Here is a 19,712-nt window from a genome sequence, read left to right as displayed (position 1 = left end):
ATGATAAAGCAAGATTTGTCAATTAGCGATTACAGTGACTGGAGTTAAATGTCACACCCTTATACATACAATCTGCTAAAATATTTTGACATCATTGCATGGATATGCAGTCTTTCTTTCTCTCTCTCGCCTACATGTAACTTGATGTGTGAATTATTCTCAATTCTCTGAATACATATTTACAGATGCGTTTTACAAATGACTAAATATATGTCTGACCACACTTCAAATTGGAAAGTTCTGGAACATAACATTTACAATTACACACTAGTACAAAAAACTAACATCTAAACTAACTAAAATGAAAAACATGAATTAAACAAAAGTATTTAATACTCTACACATATGAATGATGAAAGTCACGTCTTAATGGTTAAAGAGAATGACTTCTAGTTTATCACTTAACAAATCTACATGTTAACTAATTTTTATTTTCTTCACTTTCATCATCATACAAAAAGTAAACACAGTACATTACAGATAAGGTGTTACACATTTGCCTCAAGTATTCTGCACAATACAATGAACTTTTGCTATCATACATCATCAAATTTTAAGTGTTCCAATCTATTCACATACAATTCGCATTTCACTTTTCACTAAATATGCTTTCAAATAAATAAAATCGGGATGATTCGTTAAAAAGATAAATACACAGAAAATGTCTAAATGTCTTATCTATTTTTAAAGTAAGATCTTGGATACTAAAAAATATACATAAAATTCTTAACTCATCATTTCTATAATAAAAATAAAAAAGTAAAATATTTTTAAAATAAAATTATCAATACTTAACGATAACAAAATTATACCGCATAATTACTAGATGATAATAATAATGAACAAAATCTTACTTCTTCTCTAGACGACGAAAATGCACTTGCGAAGAACAACACACAGAAGAAAGAGGTTATAAGCTTCATTTTCTAAGAAGAGTTTATGATGTTAAAAGTTATGCCGCGAAAATTTGGTTTATTAACAACTGCGAAATGTTTAATGCATTGTATGCAGCACCGTTTCCCGATAACGATGCGCGATCTTCCGAAGCAAATGTGCTAAAGAAATTATTAAATGATTACAGGTGATAAGCTATGACTTTGTCGTACCGATTAGTTTAGTCTATTGATGACAGTCTCATACAATGACATATATATTCACCTCCCAGTCGGAGAGCACAAAAAACTACCGTCAAAGAAGAAACACCCAGAAATTTGGGATTACACTTTAGGTTGCCAGCTTCGACCGCTAAGCTTAAGAGCTGTGACGCATTCTGCACATTGCAAATCGATATTAGAAAAAGAAAAATTACTGCAGAACGGCAGAAGCTTGAGCCAAGAAATTTCGAAACAAAAACATTATTAGAAATCTTTTTCTAAATTATACAATCATAGTATGCCACAATTATTTATTATTAGATAGTTCCAAATAACTCAAGTAATTTAGCTCATATGCGCTAAAGAACCGTTAAACTTTAAACTAGCTTTGATTGGAATTAACTCCGTAAAATCAAATAACATTAGTTTAAAAAATTATCTTTAAACGATAAAATCTTCAGAAATTATCTTCACTGTAAATTAAGGAACCACTTAAAAATCATATTTAGTTGAGAGGTATCATTTCAAAGTCACCAAAATAGCAGTGATTGTTTCATAATGTTAAATAAGACATTATAAAATATAAAATAGTTCTCTTTTAAAACTCATGTTTATATAAAAGGGCTGAATTGTAAAAAAATTATCAGCGAATGTTATTGTGCATAACATCAATAGATAATTTTCAAAGTAACATCATTGAAAAATTATGCAATCTTATTGAGAGGAAGAATAAATTCAGTCATATAACATTTCGTTCCATTGATATTATATTTAATTTAGAAGTATGAATGATGAGCAAAATAAAAACTACAATATTTCGATATTTTTTGTCTCAATAAACAATTACTTCAACTTTCATCATGTGTGGTATACCTTTCCGACACGAGATGGCAGCACTACGAAGCTTTCTCGAGTAAGGTTAACTATACACTCCTTGTTGTTCAAATCGCAAGTCACGAGCGTATTTCTCCAAGATTTAAAATTGTTCTAAACGTTAAAAATTTACAAGAAAATTATTTTTTTTTTATGCTTGAATGTAATCGATGGTAAATATCTGAAGACTTCTGAGGCGATAGAGTTTTATACAACAGTTTTTATCAAAGATTATTGAACATATTAATTCCTTTCATTTTTACATACTTTATACTAAATAAAATAATATTTAAAAAAATTTGAAAGGTTTCAGATTTTAAGTTACGTCCAAAGGGGCGTTTTTTAACATTTTGTGTGTTACCTTTATTTATTAAGTATCATGTTCTTCGCACTTAAACCATAAAATGCAGTTCAAGACAATATCGCAAAATAATTTTAAAATGAGCATATCTTTAGAATTTCCGATACACAGTCTCAGGCGCTGGAGATAATTTTTTTGGGGGGAAGGGTACAGTGTTCCTATTGCTCGCTTTGAAATCGTTGAGTGTGTTAATCAAAAATTCGTTAAAGTGTTACAAACTATGAAATCGATAATAAATAAATTTCAGATTATAAATTTGGGCTTCCAGATGCCTGAGAGATACGTTATTCAAAATTTGATGGCTCTAGGTACCATTGTTTTATCACAATGCGAGAACACATAAAGATTATGCAGATTCTTCATTATTTAATTTTCTTAAATATAATACAGGGCTCTACTACTTGGTGGCAACAATTCAAAAAGTGATTCGCCGTTTATAGTGAATCAGCGCAAAACGCCAAAATGAAATTAATAGCCCTTCTTGGCAGATTGCTCCTTTGGGTTACTAAAATGGTATACTTCTAATTATGAGCTAAATTTCATAAATCTAACTTGATTACATTGAATAACATTTCAAATTTCATGTTAAAGTAATTTTAAAGTTAATTAGTTTAAAGTTATTAAGAAAATTCGAAAGACCTCACCATCTCTGCTACCACTCACCCCGAAAAAAATTTCAATTTCAAATGCTTAGACTGCAGTTAAGCAACATCTCGAGGTATCTGCTATTAAATTTTCAAAAGTTATGAAAATATTTAAAAATATAAAAATTACAATTTAAAAAAAATGCTACTTCGTTTACGAATGCTGATTCCAACTTATCATCTGAAAAAGATTTAACTTAAAAAGTTACGATAAGCCTACTAATTAAGAATTAGCCTCCCTTCCACAAGGAATTTAAGGTATGGAATATAAAACCAAACATTTAAAACGTACACCTAAAAACAGTGATGCCGTGTGCTAAACAGAAATCTTGACATAATACTATTTCATGAAAAAACTTTGAAACGACCACTAAGTTATTATCACTTGAAAAATAAATGTTTTGTATTTTTACCAACCCTTGAAATGGTACATTATGCTGTAACCTGCAAAAACTTCATTTCTCTCGTCTTTCGCAGATTAATCTAAAATGTTAGCATGAGAGAGAAAAAACACTGACTGAAATGTGTATTATATTTCGCATTAGTACTTTTTTTAATAGTGCAATATGTAACGCAGTGGTAGATTATTATTAAATGTTGTTAATATTCTTCAAATCATAACTGTGAATTAGATGGAACCGCAACTACGTATTTTAAATACATATCCTCTTTTAACATGGCATTCGTTAATATCCTCTAAGTTATCTGATAATAATGTTACGAATTTTGTACGTATGTCAATAATTTTAGTGAAATTATAGTATTTTTTGTATAATACAACATGAAATTCTTGAAAGAGAAGATGCTCTGCCAGAAAGATAAGAATGCAGTGCAAATACACAGCGCAATGTTTTATTATAACATTGAGAAAATGGCTATCTCATTAAATTGGCGAGATATCGCCAAGTCGGAGATGGTTTTGGCGTCTAAGTTTTGTCGTTGATTTAACGAGAAATTGCCAAACTTGGCGACCATTTGGCAACATTTTGGTCCGGTCCTTGTATAACTGTAATGGGTACTGTAAATAAATAATTGTTACTGTTGTTATCTTGTCCATATATTTCATGGAAGAGTGGGTACCAGAGCTTCAAAGGGTATCCAAGCCGGGGGGACTTGTACTCCCCCTCAGCTTGGATGGAGAACGCTCCGGAGGGTGGTCAGAGGGTCTCCCACCCTTCTTCCCTACCACAAACCATACGAGAGGACTAAATATACGGCTCGCCATATATTTAGAATGCCTCCCATGCCGCAGACACTACATACTTACAGACATCCATGCCTTCTCCGGGATTCAAGTCCAGGCCCTTAGGTATCGCAGTAGGCTCCCGTATCCACTATACCGTCTGGGCAGCATGAATAACTGTTTTCGGATCCTATATGTACCTGTAAGCGTATCCGGCTGTCATTGGCCTTTCTGTAATTTCGTGAAGTGGAAGGTGCTAGAGATTGCTCTGCAGCCGGGAAAACTATATAAGACCTTGAATGGCATAAGTTTCTCAGTAATAGTTGTTAGTTCTTAAATTGGAGCGTCTTCGTAGTATTGAGATACCTCTGAGTGCTTCGCCTTTTAGATGCGCTTTGCACTGAGTTGAGTAAAAATTTTTTTGAAGCTGCTAGGTCCAACTGGAAACCTTATGAATTGTATGTATTCAGTCTAACTCTTAACGACAATTATGCTGGATTCTAAAATTTGTATCATTTCTAAACTACGTTTAGCAGATTCTCAGCGCTGTAATGAATGACTCGAAAGGAATTAATGTGTATGGCATTACTATTATTTCTTCACTAACCAGTTATTTTATGTTTTGGATCTTTCCTGTCACTCCTCGTTTCCCTTTCCCAACCAGAATGTGTAAATTGAGGCAGAAAGAGATAGTATTTCAGGGAAGATTTCGACAGTTTAATTCAGAGCGTATCCTGCCTCTCGAGACCATGTAACTAGGTTGCTGCTAGGTTAGGTGAGATTTGTCAACTTCGGCCTTGCACTATAATGAGATACATTCCGCAAGAGAAGAAGAGGAAGAATGACCTTGTTGTTTACATTAGCTATACATAAGTCATGTGATCTCTGATGTCGTCGGAATGTACCTCATTGCCGATATTTGAATATCTACATCGGTTATGTTTGTGAGTCAATTTTGCGTTAAAATGAATTGTGTAGTCTTTGACTGCTAGCTTATTTTAAATTTGACCTTTAAGTTACATCGCCACAAGTGGTTGACTGAATTTTAAGCACAGTCATGCATTTATGTTCAAGTTGTAGGGTTTATATTTATTTTAACTAACATTTATTTTAAGCTATCTTTCCTGTCAAACCTTTACTTTCCCTTGGAATTGCCAATGCCAGAGTATGTAAATTTTAGTAGAACGCGCAGAGTATTCAAATTTTTAGCAGAAGTAATTTGAGTTAAATAGAAGGGAAACGAGATTTGTAAGTGTGCTTCTTGATTCACAAGCGTGAAGGTTGCTTGGTAGAAGTTTAAGAACCGCGCGTTTCGGCCTGTGTGCCTACTTCGGCAGTTAGTTGAATCTTTCAACGTCTTAATCAGAAAGTTTGCTGAATCTCAGCTGTATCTTAAAACGCGGTTAAGATAGTTACAATTCTAGAGCCTCGTAGATCGTGACTTCGTTAGTTATGCATCCTGTTATTTATTTTTAGTTGTACTTTTCTAAAAAACGGTACCTAGAGCCATCAGATTTTGAATAACGTAGTCCTCCAACCGAACATTGGCACTTGGAAGCCCGAATTTTGAATTTCTAATTTGTTTTATTATTTATTTAAAATTTTGTAAAACTTTAACGAATTTTTGATTAACCCACCGGGCGGCTCGCATTCAAATCTATTTACGTCTCGAAAACTGCAGTAAAAATTAACCATGTTTACAATTTTTTTTTCATTTAGAGTGAACCAAAATTGTCCTGAAAACGGCCTTTGTTATATTTTCTTCCCCCCTCCTTGTAGGGCGATCAACAAGTCGTTTCACTTAAGTGATGGTTTCCTACTGTCCTTTGATTACTGCCTAGAGGCGATTAAGCAGATGGGCTAGTTTTGCCCTTACGGAGGAAGGAACACGTTTTGTGTCCATGCTTTGGTTAGACGAAAACAGATATAAGGGAGTTTTGTATTGCCTTATTACTAATATTTCTGATCTTAATTGCTTATCAGAGCCGTACCAAGATATTTTTTCACCTGAGGCAGAAAGGTAAATGCGCATCCATATAAAGATAAAAATAGCTACATTTGTATTAAGCAAAAATAATTGTGTTAAATCAAAATATCATAATTCTTCATAATTATACCATAATTCTTAAAGTATTTTAATCGTAGTTTTATAAATTCAGAAAAATAATGTAGCCAATTGTTTATAATTTTCAAATGAAAACGTTAAAAAATTCGTTTTTGATAAATAAGAAATAACACTGAAATGCATATTGCATTAATTTCCAGGTTTTTTTGCAATTTTTTTTTTTTTTTTTTTTTTTTTTTTTTTTTTTTTTTTTTGGTTTGTTTTATTGATTTAAGTTTGACGAAGACTATTTCCCCTAATAAAGTAATTTTCGAATTCGTATAGCCAATTTGGCGCCTCTTCTAGTGATTCACATGAGGCAAGTGCCTCACTTGCCTGACCCTTTTCCCGGCTTTGTTGTTATTAAGTATAAATGTTATTGAGTTTCGGTATTTTAATGTACGTTTATAGAATGTTAATTTGTTTTTATATACATATTTCGGTAATATAATCTTACGACTAGTGAGACAGTGTATTTTAACTAATTTTCTGCTTTTGATTCATGCTATCGAGCTTTAACGCTGAAAAAAAAAAAAAAATTATAAGCGGCTTAAAATACCTAATTCCTATTGAAAGCTACATGTAATTGATAATTAAATTACTATTAAAATAACAAACACATGCTCAGTGTCAGTCATTTCGACATAATGTTGGTAATTCATTTTACCACAAATTTATTTCGTTTATCTTGTTTCATATTTATAAAAGGGGAGTTTACCTTTATCGCATTTATTGGTTGATAGAAATTATGAAATATTGAATATTTTGAAACAAATTTCAGTCATAATAACCTTATTAAAAATTTTCTACATATAGACAAGATGTCACAGATACCTCTCAGTTTCCGAACTAAATTACATGGTACTGAAATTCGGTGCATTTTCATATGATTATTTTTGACAGAAAGAGTTACCTTATGTAAATCACAAAAGAACATTGTTTTAATTCTTAATTAAATATAGCACTTGTATTAAATTGCTAAAATTCATTGTTAGGAAAATCTCGCTCTAAAAAATTAGGTACTTTTACCTTTCAAAGTGGAATTTTTGTGGTTTTCCCTGTACATAATATGGGCGCGAGTAAGTTTTTCATAGAATGTCCTCCACGGAGTCCTTCAGGCAGATAGCTCTCGCGTGCTTTGAAGGAAAAATAAAGCAAACCAAAACAAAAGCTTCAAAATTGGTGTTTAACATTTTTTTAGGTTCAAATACGCAAATTATTTAGAGATCTCAATTCACATTATCAAATGTTATTATTTAAATAAATAAAAGCAAGCTGAGGATTTTTATTTAAATTGTTTGTTTTAAAATAAAAAATAAGAACAGTAAGTTTCGAATAAATTTTGTCAACATCAAGCAGGGATAGGAACATGCCAATGTAAAATTTAATATTAGGCCAAAAAGAAACGCTTTGACGTAGATTTTGGATAAAACTTAATCAAATTCGCAGGTAGTCAGAGACTGGCATTTCTTCAGTAGAGAGAAAAAAATGTTTCTGAAGTATTTGTGTATTTATTACATAAATGTTTTATGCTTCCATAGCACTGCTAATCGAAAAAATTTATTTGATGAAAAGTAGGAAGTTTGCTTTTAAAATTCCGATTTTTCAACCGTTTTCAGTGCCATATGTGGCATCGGAAAACACGTTCAATGTAATATGTAGCAATACACACAGTGCATTAAGTGTAGAAATGAGTTTTGTAAGGTGTCCTAAATATAGTGCAGTGTTCAGTGTAATATGTATTAGAAAATTTTTAGTGTATTGAGTGTTTTATATACAGTGTTTGTATAGCAGTATGTTAAGGTGCAATGTAACCAGTAGAATGTTTAATTACAAAGTTATTTTTTATATCTTTTAATAATACAGCAAAATTTATGCCACAGTTAACTTTTAACATGTTATTTAATCAAAAGTAATATGGGCTGTACTGTGTCCTTAAATCTGTATTTTGTATATTATAAGTACAGCACAAAGTAAACAACGAGTATTTCTGTGTGCAAATGTGTAATTTGTTTGTAATGTGTAATTTTGCTCTTTATTTAAGAGTTCTTAATTTGCTTATCTGTTGTATTAAGTTATTTATTTAAGTCTGTCTTATATAACGAAGTTATGTACTATTATAATCCAGCTATGCCTTATTTAAACAATTACATTGTTCAGAATCTATGTTGAATTGTCAAGAATAATGTTCAGCGTAATATGTTGTAAAGAATATATAGTGTATTAAGTGTAGCATTGAGTTGTAAATGTGCCTTAATTACAGTGCAATGATCAACGGGATCATATTATGAAATGTGAAATGAAGAGTGTAGCGAGTGTGTGTAGCAGTGTGTTAACATGGGATGTAGCCAGGAAAATGTTTCATTCCGCATGCGGAAAAATCTATATTTTGCCATTGTATGGCCATGTACTTTGCCCTTGTATTGTTTTCGGAGTGTAGCTTCAGATAGTTGCGGGATCCGGATGATACCCGATTAGTCTATGTAAGCCGTCCGGGTGTCCGGACCTGCTCTCACCTGTCACCTGTAATTCATGTTGTAGCAATAATTATCAATTTTCATCTCTTCAACATAATATTTTTTTTTTGAAGTTTTCATTAAAAAAGTCAAATCTAAATTCTACAAATTAGTAGTTAGTTAAATATAATCTTGTACCCTATAAATTGGCAAAAATGTAATACCCCGTAGTTACCCTTTTTAACAGCTGTCTTCTGTTTTACATAAGAGGCAGCCCGCGTACTTTCCTAAGATTTCCGTCCCCAAATAAAAAAAAATAAAAAATATTAAAAAAAAAAAGCCTCAATGATTAGTAAAATTTTTAGTTCATACTCCCTACTATTTACATATGATAAATTGTATAAAAAGTTCTCACATATAACAAGTACCTACAATGAATATAAAGTAGACAGCTGTTAAAAAAGGGTAACTACGGCGTGGTATCCCGAGAGTCCGGCCGCCCTTTGTAGAGACATTAGGCACTTTTTGGAAGCAGGCAAGATGAAAATTGAGCAATTGCCTCCGCCGGGAATCGAACCACGGACCTCTGGAATACCGGCCCGGCGTGCAGAACCACGACACCACGAAGGCACGCTAGGAACGCGGGAGAAATAGCTTTTGACCGTTCTCTTACTTTTACGCGCTGCACCCCCGGTAGGAACGGCGCTGTCAAAACTACTCATCATCTCCAAATTAACTACTCTAATTAACTATCATTTTACAAGAATATCTATCTATCTATCTATATATATATATATATATATATATATATATATAGGCAGCATACTAAGTTTTCATTAACATGGCTCTAAACATCTGAGATGTCAGTGATAATTGAATTTCAAAAATTGCATTTAGAACTAAAATTTCACTTCATCTTTTTTCATTTCCATACATTGAATTCCACAACAGAAATAACTTGCCAGAAACTAGAAAACTCACACATGCTTCTTACTGTAGGAATGCTACAACGCCCAAATCAATATCTGAGTCTCTTTGCAGCATTCTTTTCCCAGACCCCAAGCAAGAAAAAGACCAAAGGGTGGCGTGTTTACAAGAATCCATTAGCTGCTATAGGAGGAATAGCTACTAGGAGAAAAATAAAAGGTTTCAGAACTAAACCAGGTCCCATCAAGCCATAAATTTTGGCAACATGTCTACTACTGATGACTTAATGCATTTGAGGCAAAAGGAGAAGATAATCAGAGAAATGCATGATGCTGATGGCTTTCCTAGTTTGTCCTGAATTGCCGACTTGCGGAGATAAAGAAAGAAATAAAAATACAGCAACATTCCTTCGAGAGCAAAACTGCAGCTGATATGCATTAAGAATGTCCTAACATATTGTGGAAACTCCGTTTCAATTATTTTATTTAAACGCAATGTAATCCGTTTATCCTAATCAGCTGGGCTGTGGCCATTTCGGATAGCACTTCTTTTCGGATAACGAACGGTCGGGTTTATCTTCAAAGAAAAACAGAGTACCTAATTTTTTTACCAATTATTTAAATATATTTTGAAAAAATTATAGATTAACTTCAAAATTTATGGTTTAAATTTATTACTATAATTAAGATGGACATAATGAAAACGAGTACTTGAGAAACAAAAGAAAAAATTTTTTAATTTTTGTTTTTACACACTTATTGCTTTTAAATTATTAAGATAACGTCTTATAGATGATAAAGAATAAACATATGAAGAAAATTAATTCATTAATAGTTCTTGTTTAAATGCAAAAATATAAATAAATAAAAAAAAGAAAAGAAAAGAAAATCTGAAGGGTTTCAGATATTATATTACTCTTAAACAGGCGTTTTTTTTTTTTTTTTTAAGATTTTGTGTGCTACCTTTATTTATTAAATATCATGTTCTTCACATATAAACCTTAAAATTTAATTCAACAGGAATATCACAAAATATTTAAAAACAGCATATCTTCAGAGTTTCCAACACACAGACTTGCTCCCTTGAGATTATTTCCCCCCCCCCGTACAGTGTTGCCATTGCTCGCTTTTAAATCGTTGAGTTTGTTAATTAAAAATTCGCTGAAGTGTTACAAAATATGAAATCGATCATAAAATAGTTTCCAAATTCAAATTAGGGCTTCCACATTCCCATATTCTATGGAAGATTACATTATTCAAATTTTGATGGCTTTAGGTCCCGTTGTTTTTTTACATTGCGAGAAACATACATACATTCATGCAGATTCTTCATTGTTTAATTTCTTTAAACTTACTACAGGGCTCTAATATTTGATGGCAACAATTTGAAAAAGTGAAACGCCGTTTTATAGTGTACGGTCGTAAAATGCCAAAATGAAATTAATAGCTGTTCTAAGCAAACTGCCCCTTTGGGTTAAAAACTAAAAAAAAAATTATATATATGACATAATAAAGTAATTTATGACATAAAATCACAAGGAAAAGACGGAGTACTGCTGATGCTTAGTTCATCCTATGTTGAAGAGGAGGTATAATGATTGCGTCGTAAGCTAATATGTGTTGACTTCAGGGCTTAATTTCTAAAATTAGAAGTGCTGAAGCCCTATGGAAGATCATTGAGAAAGAGGAAACAAGAATAAATAAATAAAAGGACTAATAATATGATAAAGTGATTGATAATTAAAAAATTCAATAATTAATTATTAAAATAATTAATTATTGAATTAAATTAAAATTTAACAAAATGTTAAAGGGAAAATAAAAATTTAATAAGTTATTAAATAAATGATAAATAGTTAAATAATAAAATAAAGTACTGGACTTTGACTTATTTGGGGTTCCGGCTGGAATTATAATTTCACACAAAACTAAGAAATAGCTCTAACAGTCTCCGGTTGAATTTAATCTCTCTACTACTTCAATTGACGATAGAAATAATGACCGTTATTTTTCCAGAGACACCAATGAAAAATGTTAAATGTTTAAAGCATCACTAATAAATCTATGAAAACAAAGAAGAGTCTAGCATTTTCTGGCCATGGTCAATGAATGAATTATCAATATAATTCTAGTAGTCAAGCAAAAATGACTGGGAAGCAACAAATCCGAGGGTTAGATAAGGAAAAAGTAACAAATGACAACTTTTGTTCCCCGTCTTCGATTACCATTGTTCCAAAAAGTCTGCAGATGCTTTTTTCCGCGGGGATACACTAGCGTTCGAATGAAAAATTTAGGTGCTGTCGTAAAGTCATTATATTTATGGAGGATAAGACTTTGACATGTAGGTGGGGGGTTTTCTTCTATTACAAATCTCTACCTCCATTCAAGTGTTTGTTTCCCAAGGAAAGAGAGGCATGCCATGCAGTGAGGATGAATTTTTAATATAATTTTATTATTAAAAATAAAACTTTCGAATGTAATTTCTGCTGAAATTGTTGTTCAGTTACATTAAGAACCGCCAGGTTCTTCTTACTTGGTGCTCCGGTGCGCTCCGGCTACAATTATGATTTAATCCAAAAACTAAGAAATACCGGAGCTGAATATTCAGTTTTCCATTCTTGCGTGTAGAAGTCAGACTGCAGCTTAAAGCAGGTGATAAAGGAAATCAACACTACCAAGAAACTGCGTTTATCAGGAATTCTACACTTGGAAAATTAAATCTTCGAAGATATTATATCTGATTTTACATGTGAAAGGATTTCTAGAAAGGCTGGAAGAAGACCTCACATACATTCAATATATTTAATGCGCCATCCATTGTAGAAGGAGTTTATAATCCCTCTAAACAGGACGATGCAGCAGTGGGCTGTCTTTGTTCTTCTACGAGCATCAAGTCAATCTGAAGTCAGACTCCAGACATCATTTTGTTTAGCCTTAATGATGGAAGATGTGAAAACAAGGGAAGTAAGGCTTGCACTCCATTCTTATCATGTACCTTCGTGGTGTAATTGGAAGCTCATCCGGCTAGCATCGGGAGGTCTGGAGCTCAAATCCGTGGGACGGAATTGGTCATTTTTCATGTTGCGTCTTCCGATAAAAATTCTAATGATTCTGCAAGTGTACTAGAAACGTAACGTTACGGTGTGTTAAGATTATAAAACAGGGAGTCATCATTATTGATTTACGTATTAAGTACTGCACAATCACTATCATGGACGACTACTTCTATAAACAAGAACTTGAAATCCATCTTCGCTTCTTTCGTTGTGCCACTTTAGAAGCATTACTTTTGAGAGATGATAATGATTCGTCTTATCAAACCAGAGAAGAGAAGATATTAAAAACACCCACTCAGAGTGAGTAGCCTGTATTTCCCTCAGACGTCAGCCTCACCAATAATACATAAACTGTGTCGTAGACTGGAATTATTAGTCTGGGCCTAAAATGTTCTAGATCTGTTTTCGCTACATTGCGGTTTTTAGATGCTTTCTCTTCCAAGAAACAACACCTCAAAGGAGAAAAACATCTCCGTTTCGCACAATGTTCAATTTGAGTATAATGGTTGCCAGCTGAGGGTTGGCTTAGTATCACAACGGACAACGCTTTGGTCATTCTCAGAAACAGTGCAAAGCTACCTAAAAAATTTGCAGATCGGTGGTTGCATCGCATTATTTTGCCAGCATTGAGAGCTTCCAGCCATAAAATATCCCGCTGCCAGTTCCGCTTAGAAGATTAGACAGCGCCGTGTTTGTAAATTTTTTAGAATTTAAATGTGCATTCTATCAGTTTTTCTCGAATACTTCTAAAACGGTAAAGAAAGAATCAACACCTCAAAGGAGAAAAACATTTCCGTTTGGCACAATGTTCAATTTGAGTATCATGGTTGCCAGCTGAGGGCTGGCTTAGTTTCACAACTGGACTGTAGGACTGGCCTAGTATCACAACGGACAATGCTTTTGTCATTATCAGAAACAGTGCAAAGCTACCCAAAGAATTTTCAGATCGGTGGTTGCATCGCATTATTTTGCCAGCACTGGCAGCTTCCCGCTATAAAATATCCCTCCGTTAGTTCCGCTTAGGCAATTAGACAGCGCCATGTTTGTAAACTCTTTAGAATTTAAATGTGCATTCTAACAGTTTTTCGCGAATACTTCTAAAACGGTGAAGAAATCAGCCAAAGCGAATGGGGACTTTCTGAAAGCTCATCACCGAAAAAAAAAAGACATAGCCGGTAACAAAGTAAGTACCATTTCTTACGCTGCATGGTACTGTGTTAGTTCTACACTGCTCTACACTTTTATTTGCGTTTAGTAAAATATTGCACAGTTCATCTTGAACCAAAACAGGAAGAAAATATCCCTCTAGAGATTTAGAAAAAAAACTACCCCTATACTATTATATGAATCAATTCACTCTGCAACGCCGGGTACTTCAGCTAGTTGTCTTACCTTAGGTATCAAGAAAGAAATAGCATGCCATATTTGACTCCATTAAAACACAGTTTTATTTATATACGCAAAAATGTCTCTCATTCTTATGCATTTGTACGTGCTTAATGATTTTTCCTTCTTGATTTACATTAAGGTCATCTTAAATTTAACTCAATATCCATATTAACCCAATATACAGGGTGTTTATAAAATCCCGGACCCATTTTGATGTTTAATAACTCATAAAATAATAAAGATAGATTAAAATTAATAACATAAATGGTTAGATGGACTCAAAAAGTTTCATGACCCTTGTCAATGAACTTCCACGTGTGCCCGCTTCGTCGCACGGAGAATATCAAGTCGATATTCAGTTTCACGCTAGATGTCGGCATCCACAGAGGCTATTGCGGTTGTAATTCTGGCTTTTAGGTCATCAATGTTCGACACTCTCACCTGTAAACGTTGTCCTTTACAAATTCCCAAAGGAAAAAGTCCAGCGGCGTTATATCAGGTGATCTGGGTGGCCAAGGAATTGGACCTCCTCTCCCAATCCATCTTCCTGTAAAATGGTCATTCAAAGAACTACAAACGATGGTACCCCAATGAGGTGGTGCACCATCTTGTTGCAAAAAGACATGTGGCTGAAGCTCTTCTAGTTGTGGAAATACGAAGTTTTCCAGCATGTCTAAGTATACGACTGATGAGACCGTCTTTTCTGTAAAAAAGAAAGGCATAATGACTCGGTCGTGCATTAGTCCACACCACACATTAACCTTTGGGGAATCCCTTTGTGCCTCACGGTATTCATGGGGGTTTCCAGATCCCCATGTGCGCACATTATGGCGATTAACAATGCCAGAAAGATGAAAGGATGCTTCGTTGGAGAACATTATGCGCTTCAAAACAAAAGAGAGAAAAATGCAATTAATAAGCAGACGATATTTAGTAGACTGGAAAATGAAATTATCTGAAATTAACCACATGCGCAGATGATATGTACAGTGTCTCACAAAAGTGATGGGACACTTGTGCTTTACAAAAAGAAACTGTAATAAAATAAATTTAAAAAACATGTAAAATTTTTTATGGGTGTGTTTCATACTTAAATTTAGTAACAATTATTACATAACACTTTCTCAAAATATTAAAATAGTAATTTAATAAAAATACAGTTGTTTAGAACGGAGCAAAAAATGGCTCACATAAGTGATGGGACACCATTAGATACTACTACGTACTACAATAAAAATATTTTGGGGGGTGTTTATTTTTACTCAAAAGCAATTGGAAATAATTTATAAAATCGTCCGCAGTCTTTCTCTCCAGTTTGTTTTGGAATTTTTGTGTTTTTTAGCTGTGTGCAGCCATGAATGCTAAACGAAAAGAAACTTTGCCTGAAATTCGAAAATTAGTTATTAAATTGTATATTGAACGTGGAAAATCTATTAGAGAAACTGCTGAAATAGTTAACATGAGTCATTCAACAGTTTTCAATATCATTAAACGATATAAAAAGAATCATATGATTCAGAATAAAAGAAGACCTGGCCGACCATCAAAGCTATCCAATGGAATAAAGTGAATTATTGTTCAAAATATTAAAAAAAATCCAAGAATGAGTGCTCCTAAAGTTGCTGCTGATTTACAAGCATTATATTGAGTAATTGTTAATCCTGAGACTATTAGAAGAGTAATTCGATCTGCTGGATATCACGGTAGAGCAGCCAGGAAAAAATTCTTCGTAAGTGAAAAGAATAGAAAATTCAGACTGGCTTTCGAAAAATCCACCATAAATAAGAACTCTGATTACTGGAATGAAGTTATAGTTGCTGATGAGAGTAAATTTAATATATTTGGTTTTGACGGTAGAATCTTGGTGTAGAGAAAACCCAGGAAAGAATTTCGCAAACAGAACTTAGTGCCAACAGTAAAACATGGTGGAGGAGGAGTTATGGTATGGGGTGTATGTCGTCCGCTGGAGTTGGTAATCTTGTTTCTATTGACAGTATAATGGATCAGTACAAGTATATTGACATTTTAAATCAAAATTTGAAATCTTCAGCACGAAAATTCATCCTTCATAACGATTTTAAATTCAACCAGGACAATGACCCCAAGCACACTGCTTTGAACGTTAGACTCTGGCTGCTGTAAAACTGTCTTGAAATAATAAAAACACCACCACAATCTCCAGACTTAAATCCCATAGAGAATATTTGACAAGAATTGAAATCAAGAATTCGCAAACACACCATTTCTTCAAAACAACAATTAAAATCATTGCTTCAAGAAGAATGAGGTAAAATCACTCCAGAAATCACAAAAAAAAAATTAGTCGAATCCATCCCAAGAAGATTAAACCTCGTTTTAAAAGTAAAAGGAAATCCAACAAAATATTAAAACATTTTAAGAAGTAAAATTTTTGGATAAATATTTGATGGAAAAGTAAGTGTCCCATCACTTATGTGAGCCATTTTTTGCTCAGTTCTAAACAATTGTATTTTTATTAAATTAGTATTTTAATTATTTTGAGAAAATGTATGTTATGTAATAATTGTTACTAAATTTAAGTATGAAATACATCCACAAAACATTTTTACGTGTTTTTTAAATTTATTTTACTACAGTTTCCTTTCGTAAAGCACAAGTGTCCCATCACTTTTGTGAGACACTGTATTTACAAAAGTAAAGATATTCAAACCTGAAAGGAAAATATATAAGTTATTCTATCAATAAATACCATAAATTTGTTTATATCTTCATTATTTTATGAGTTATTAAACATGAAAATGGTTCCGGGACTTTATAAACACCCTATATTTTACTGAACATGACTCATTTCATTTATCTTATCATTATAATATCTGAGTTTTATTTTTTGATTTTTCTTTCAAATCTTTTTATGGAGTTTCCAGCAAGAATTAACCACAGTTCCAATCTATATTATGTTCAACTTTTACGTTGCAATATCCGCTTTTGTTTGATAAATGGAATAACCGTAAAAGATTATGGATTAAAAAATGCTGGAGTTAAAAAAAAAAATGAGCATAGATTCAAAGATTTGTTGTCCACAACCCAAAAGCACAGAATTTATTTATACATCTACATATCTGGCAACGGGACTTGCGAAGCGAATATTTACAGATTATTTTATGCAGTCTAATAGATTTCACGGTTGTTTCTTCTTTAAGTGTTTTTTGAATCGGCATAAATTACCAATGAAATATATTTATTGTAGTCCATAATTTTTTGAATTTTCGTAATAAGTAAATTTAAAAAAGGATGTGAATGCAGATAATAATTTGTCTTATTAGCACACCCAGAAAGAAATGAAACTGAAACATCTATCACTTTTTCCTTACATTGATTTCTTTACGTGTCTGAATCAGGTAAAGAATCAAATTTTGTCCTGTTCTATATAAACAAGACAATTCTTCATTCATATTGAGAAAGACTGAGATATGGGTGCTCTTAATTTCTAGCATCCAATTTATAAAAATAGGGTTTATCTTTGAAATACCGGACTGAAATGTGCAATTTTTAAAATGAGAATATGTATGAGACAATGCTTCGCAGATTTATTCTTGGGGAGGGAGAGGAGGAAGTGCACTGACTCCTGCTAATCAATTTCTTTTTGTCCTTTTAGCTTTATTATTAAGCATTATTTCCTTCGCACTTACGCCATATGCAGTTCAACAGCAAAATTACAAATAAAGTGCCCTTGAGTGCTTTGCCATAATTAAATAAACATAAACCTAACATCTGAGTTAAGTTCAAATAAACAAACCTAAACCTAACTTCTGAGTTAAGTTTAAATACACAAATCTAAACCTAACTTCTGAGTTAAGTTCAAATAAACAAACCTAAACCTAACATCTGAGTTAAGTTTAAATAAATTTCAAAGATTTAGTGTTAAAAAGCTTAGTGATGTTGGAAACTGGAAATGGACAAATCACGCTATTTTTACTTTATAATGGCACTTTAGAATCATACTGAATAACACTAAAGTATCTTGTTGGAAAACGGCGTCTACTGAGGACTGTATAAGGACTGAGGGAAAAAAGTCAAGACTTCGGCAGTTTTTTGGAATGAAGATTTTGAAGTGGAAAGTGAAGGAAAAAAAATTCTGTTTCCTAAATTAATAATATCAGTTTACGTTGTGTGGTGTTATCCCCATTCGTCAGCAGCATTCGAAAGAATGTGTCAAACATTAACAAGAATCAAATCAGAAATCAACTACAAACGCTCTTAAAGAATTATTCATTCTGGGGAAAAAAATTAAAACATTCATTATCGACAAGTGTTATTACTTATTAATACAGTGAGCGGAGAGCCGATATTGCTGTTTTTTTTCTGTTCAGGCGACAGCGAGAAAACACTAGGGAATGGTTCTACTTTTTTGTTTTTCGTTCGGACTCAGATAACAGCGCAGCCAATGCACACGTATATGAATGGCAAAAAGGCGACTTTCTGAAAACGATTAGTTAGAAAAAAAGACACGAAAGTGTAAAGACGATTTGAGAAAAGAATTTTTCTTTTTCTTTTTTTTTCTTTCTTTCTTTTTCTTTTCTTTTCTTTTTTTTTTTTTTTTTTTTTTTTTTTTTTGAGAGTTATCTATTACCCATAAGACCGAAAATGTTCGAAAGAGGAGATGATAGAGAAACGTCGAGTGAATTATTTTCATCATCTAAAGCCTGTAACCGTCCAGTATTACGGCCGTCATTGATGGAAGATGATAATTTATTAGATCAGGCAATGGAACTTGACAATGAGACAATGATAACAGCTGGGCATAAGTGGTAAAGAAACCAATGACTAAAATGAATTGTTTGATCCAAAAGGCTATAAGGTATTTCTCCAGCCTTCTTAGCGTGCCTTCGTGGTGTAGTGGTCTGCATGCTGGGCGCGTATTCCAGAGGTCCGTGGTTCGATTCCACGCGAAGGCGTTGCTCGTTTTTCACGTCTCATGCTTCCAAAAAATACCTAATGTCTCTACAGTGGCGCCCGAACTAAAAGGGTGGTGGATGGTGAGTCTTTACACCCAGGATTTGGCGAACCAGTTACCCTTTAAAAGGTGGAATATATAAGGTATTTCTTCCGCCCTCTTAGCGTGCCTTCGTGGTGTAGTGGTCTGCATGCTGGGCACGTATTCCAGAGGTCCGTGGTACGATTCCCGGCAAAGGCGTTGTTTATTTTTCATAACTCCTGCTTCCAAAAAAATACCTAATGTTTTTTAAAGGCAATCAGCTAAATACTGTGCCTTTTAGCAGTGCCTATAGGGTAAAAAAAAAACTAATAAAAAATAAATTATTTTTAATAAATTAAAATTAATAATTTAAAAATAAGTTTCAATAAATTTCATTGAAATTAACTATATTCATTTTTCAACTTTCATACTGTCGGTCGCTAGTGGTCGACGCTGGCCAAATCGAAAGTTCATTGTTGACCCTAGGGACTTTGTGTTGGTTACACTTTGTAATTCAAATATGTTGAAAGCTAAATATTAAATATTCAAACCGAAATTTATTTTAAATAATTCTTATATGTTCAGTTGACTTGTATATAACTCATTTTGAATTCGTTTCAAATATATAAATAAATTAGGAGAACTTTCGAAATGTCACGAAACTTGAGAATA

The 19,712-nt window shown here is 33.0% G+C and overlaps 1 protein-coding gene across 1 annotated transcript in view; it reads right to left on the bottom strand.

Moving 5' to 3' along the window:
* The window catches only part of Appl (amyloid-beta-like protein), a 310,493-nt gene extending 309,263 nt beyond the window's left edge, over positions 1-1,230 (bottom strand). Inside the window, exon 1 of the mRNA XM_085813964.1 lies at positions 855-1,230. Within this exon, the coding sequence (XP_085670090.1) occupies positions 855-923 (69 nt within the window). The 5' untranslated portion in view covers positions 924-1,230. The remainder of the gene's footprint in view (positions 1-854) is intronic.
* Positions 1,231-19,712: the final 18,482 nt, after the last annotated feature.

The sequence above is a fragment of the Stegodyphus dumicola genome, chromosome 1 (genome assembly GCF_044657685.1).
Source record: "Stegodyphus dumicola isolate Sdum_Otavi_A_Nest chromosome 1, ASM4465768v1".
In the NCBI taxonomy this organism is placed as follows: Eukaryota; Metazoa; Arthropoda; class Arachnida; order Araneae; family Eresidae; genus Stegodyphus; species Stegodyphus dumicola.
Note: the sequence above shows the minus strand (reverse complement) of the source record. Positions and strands in the feature narration are given on the sequence as shown.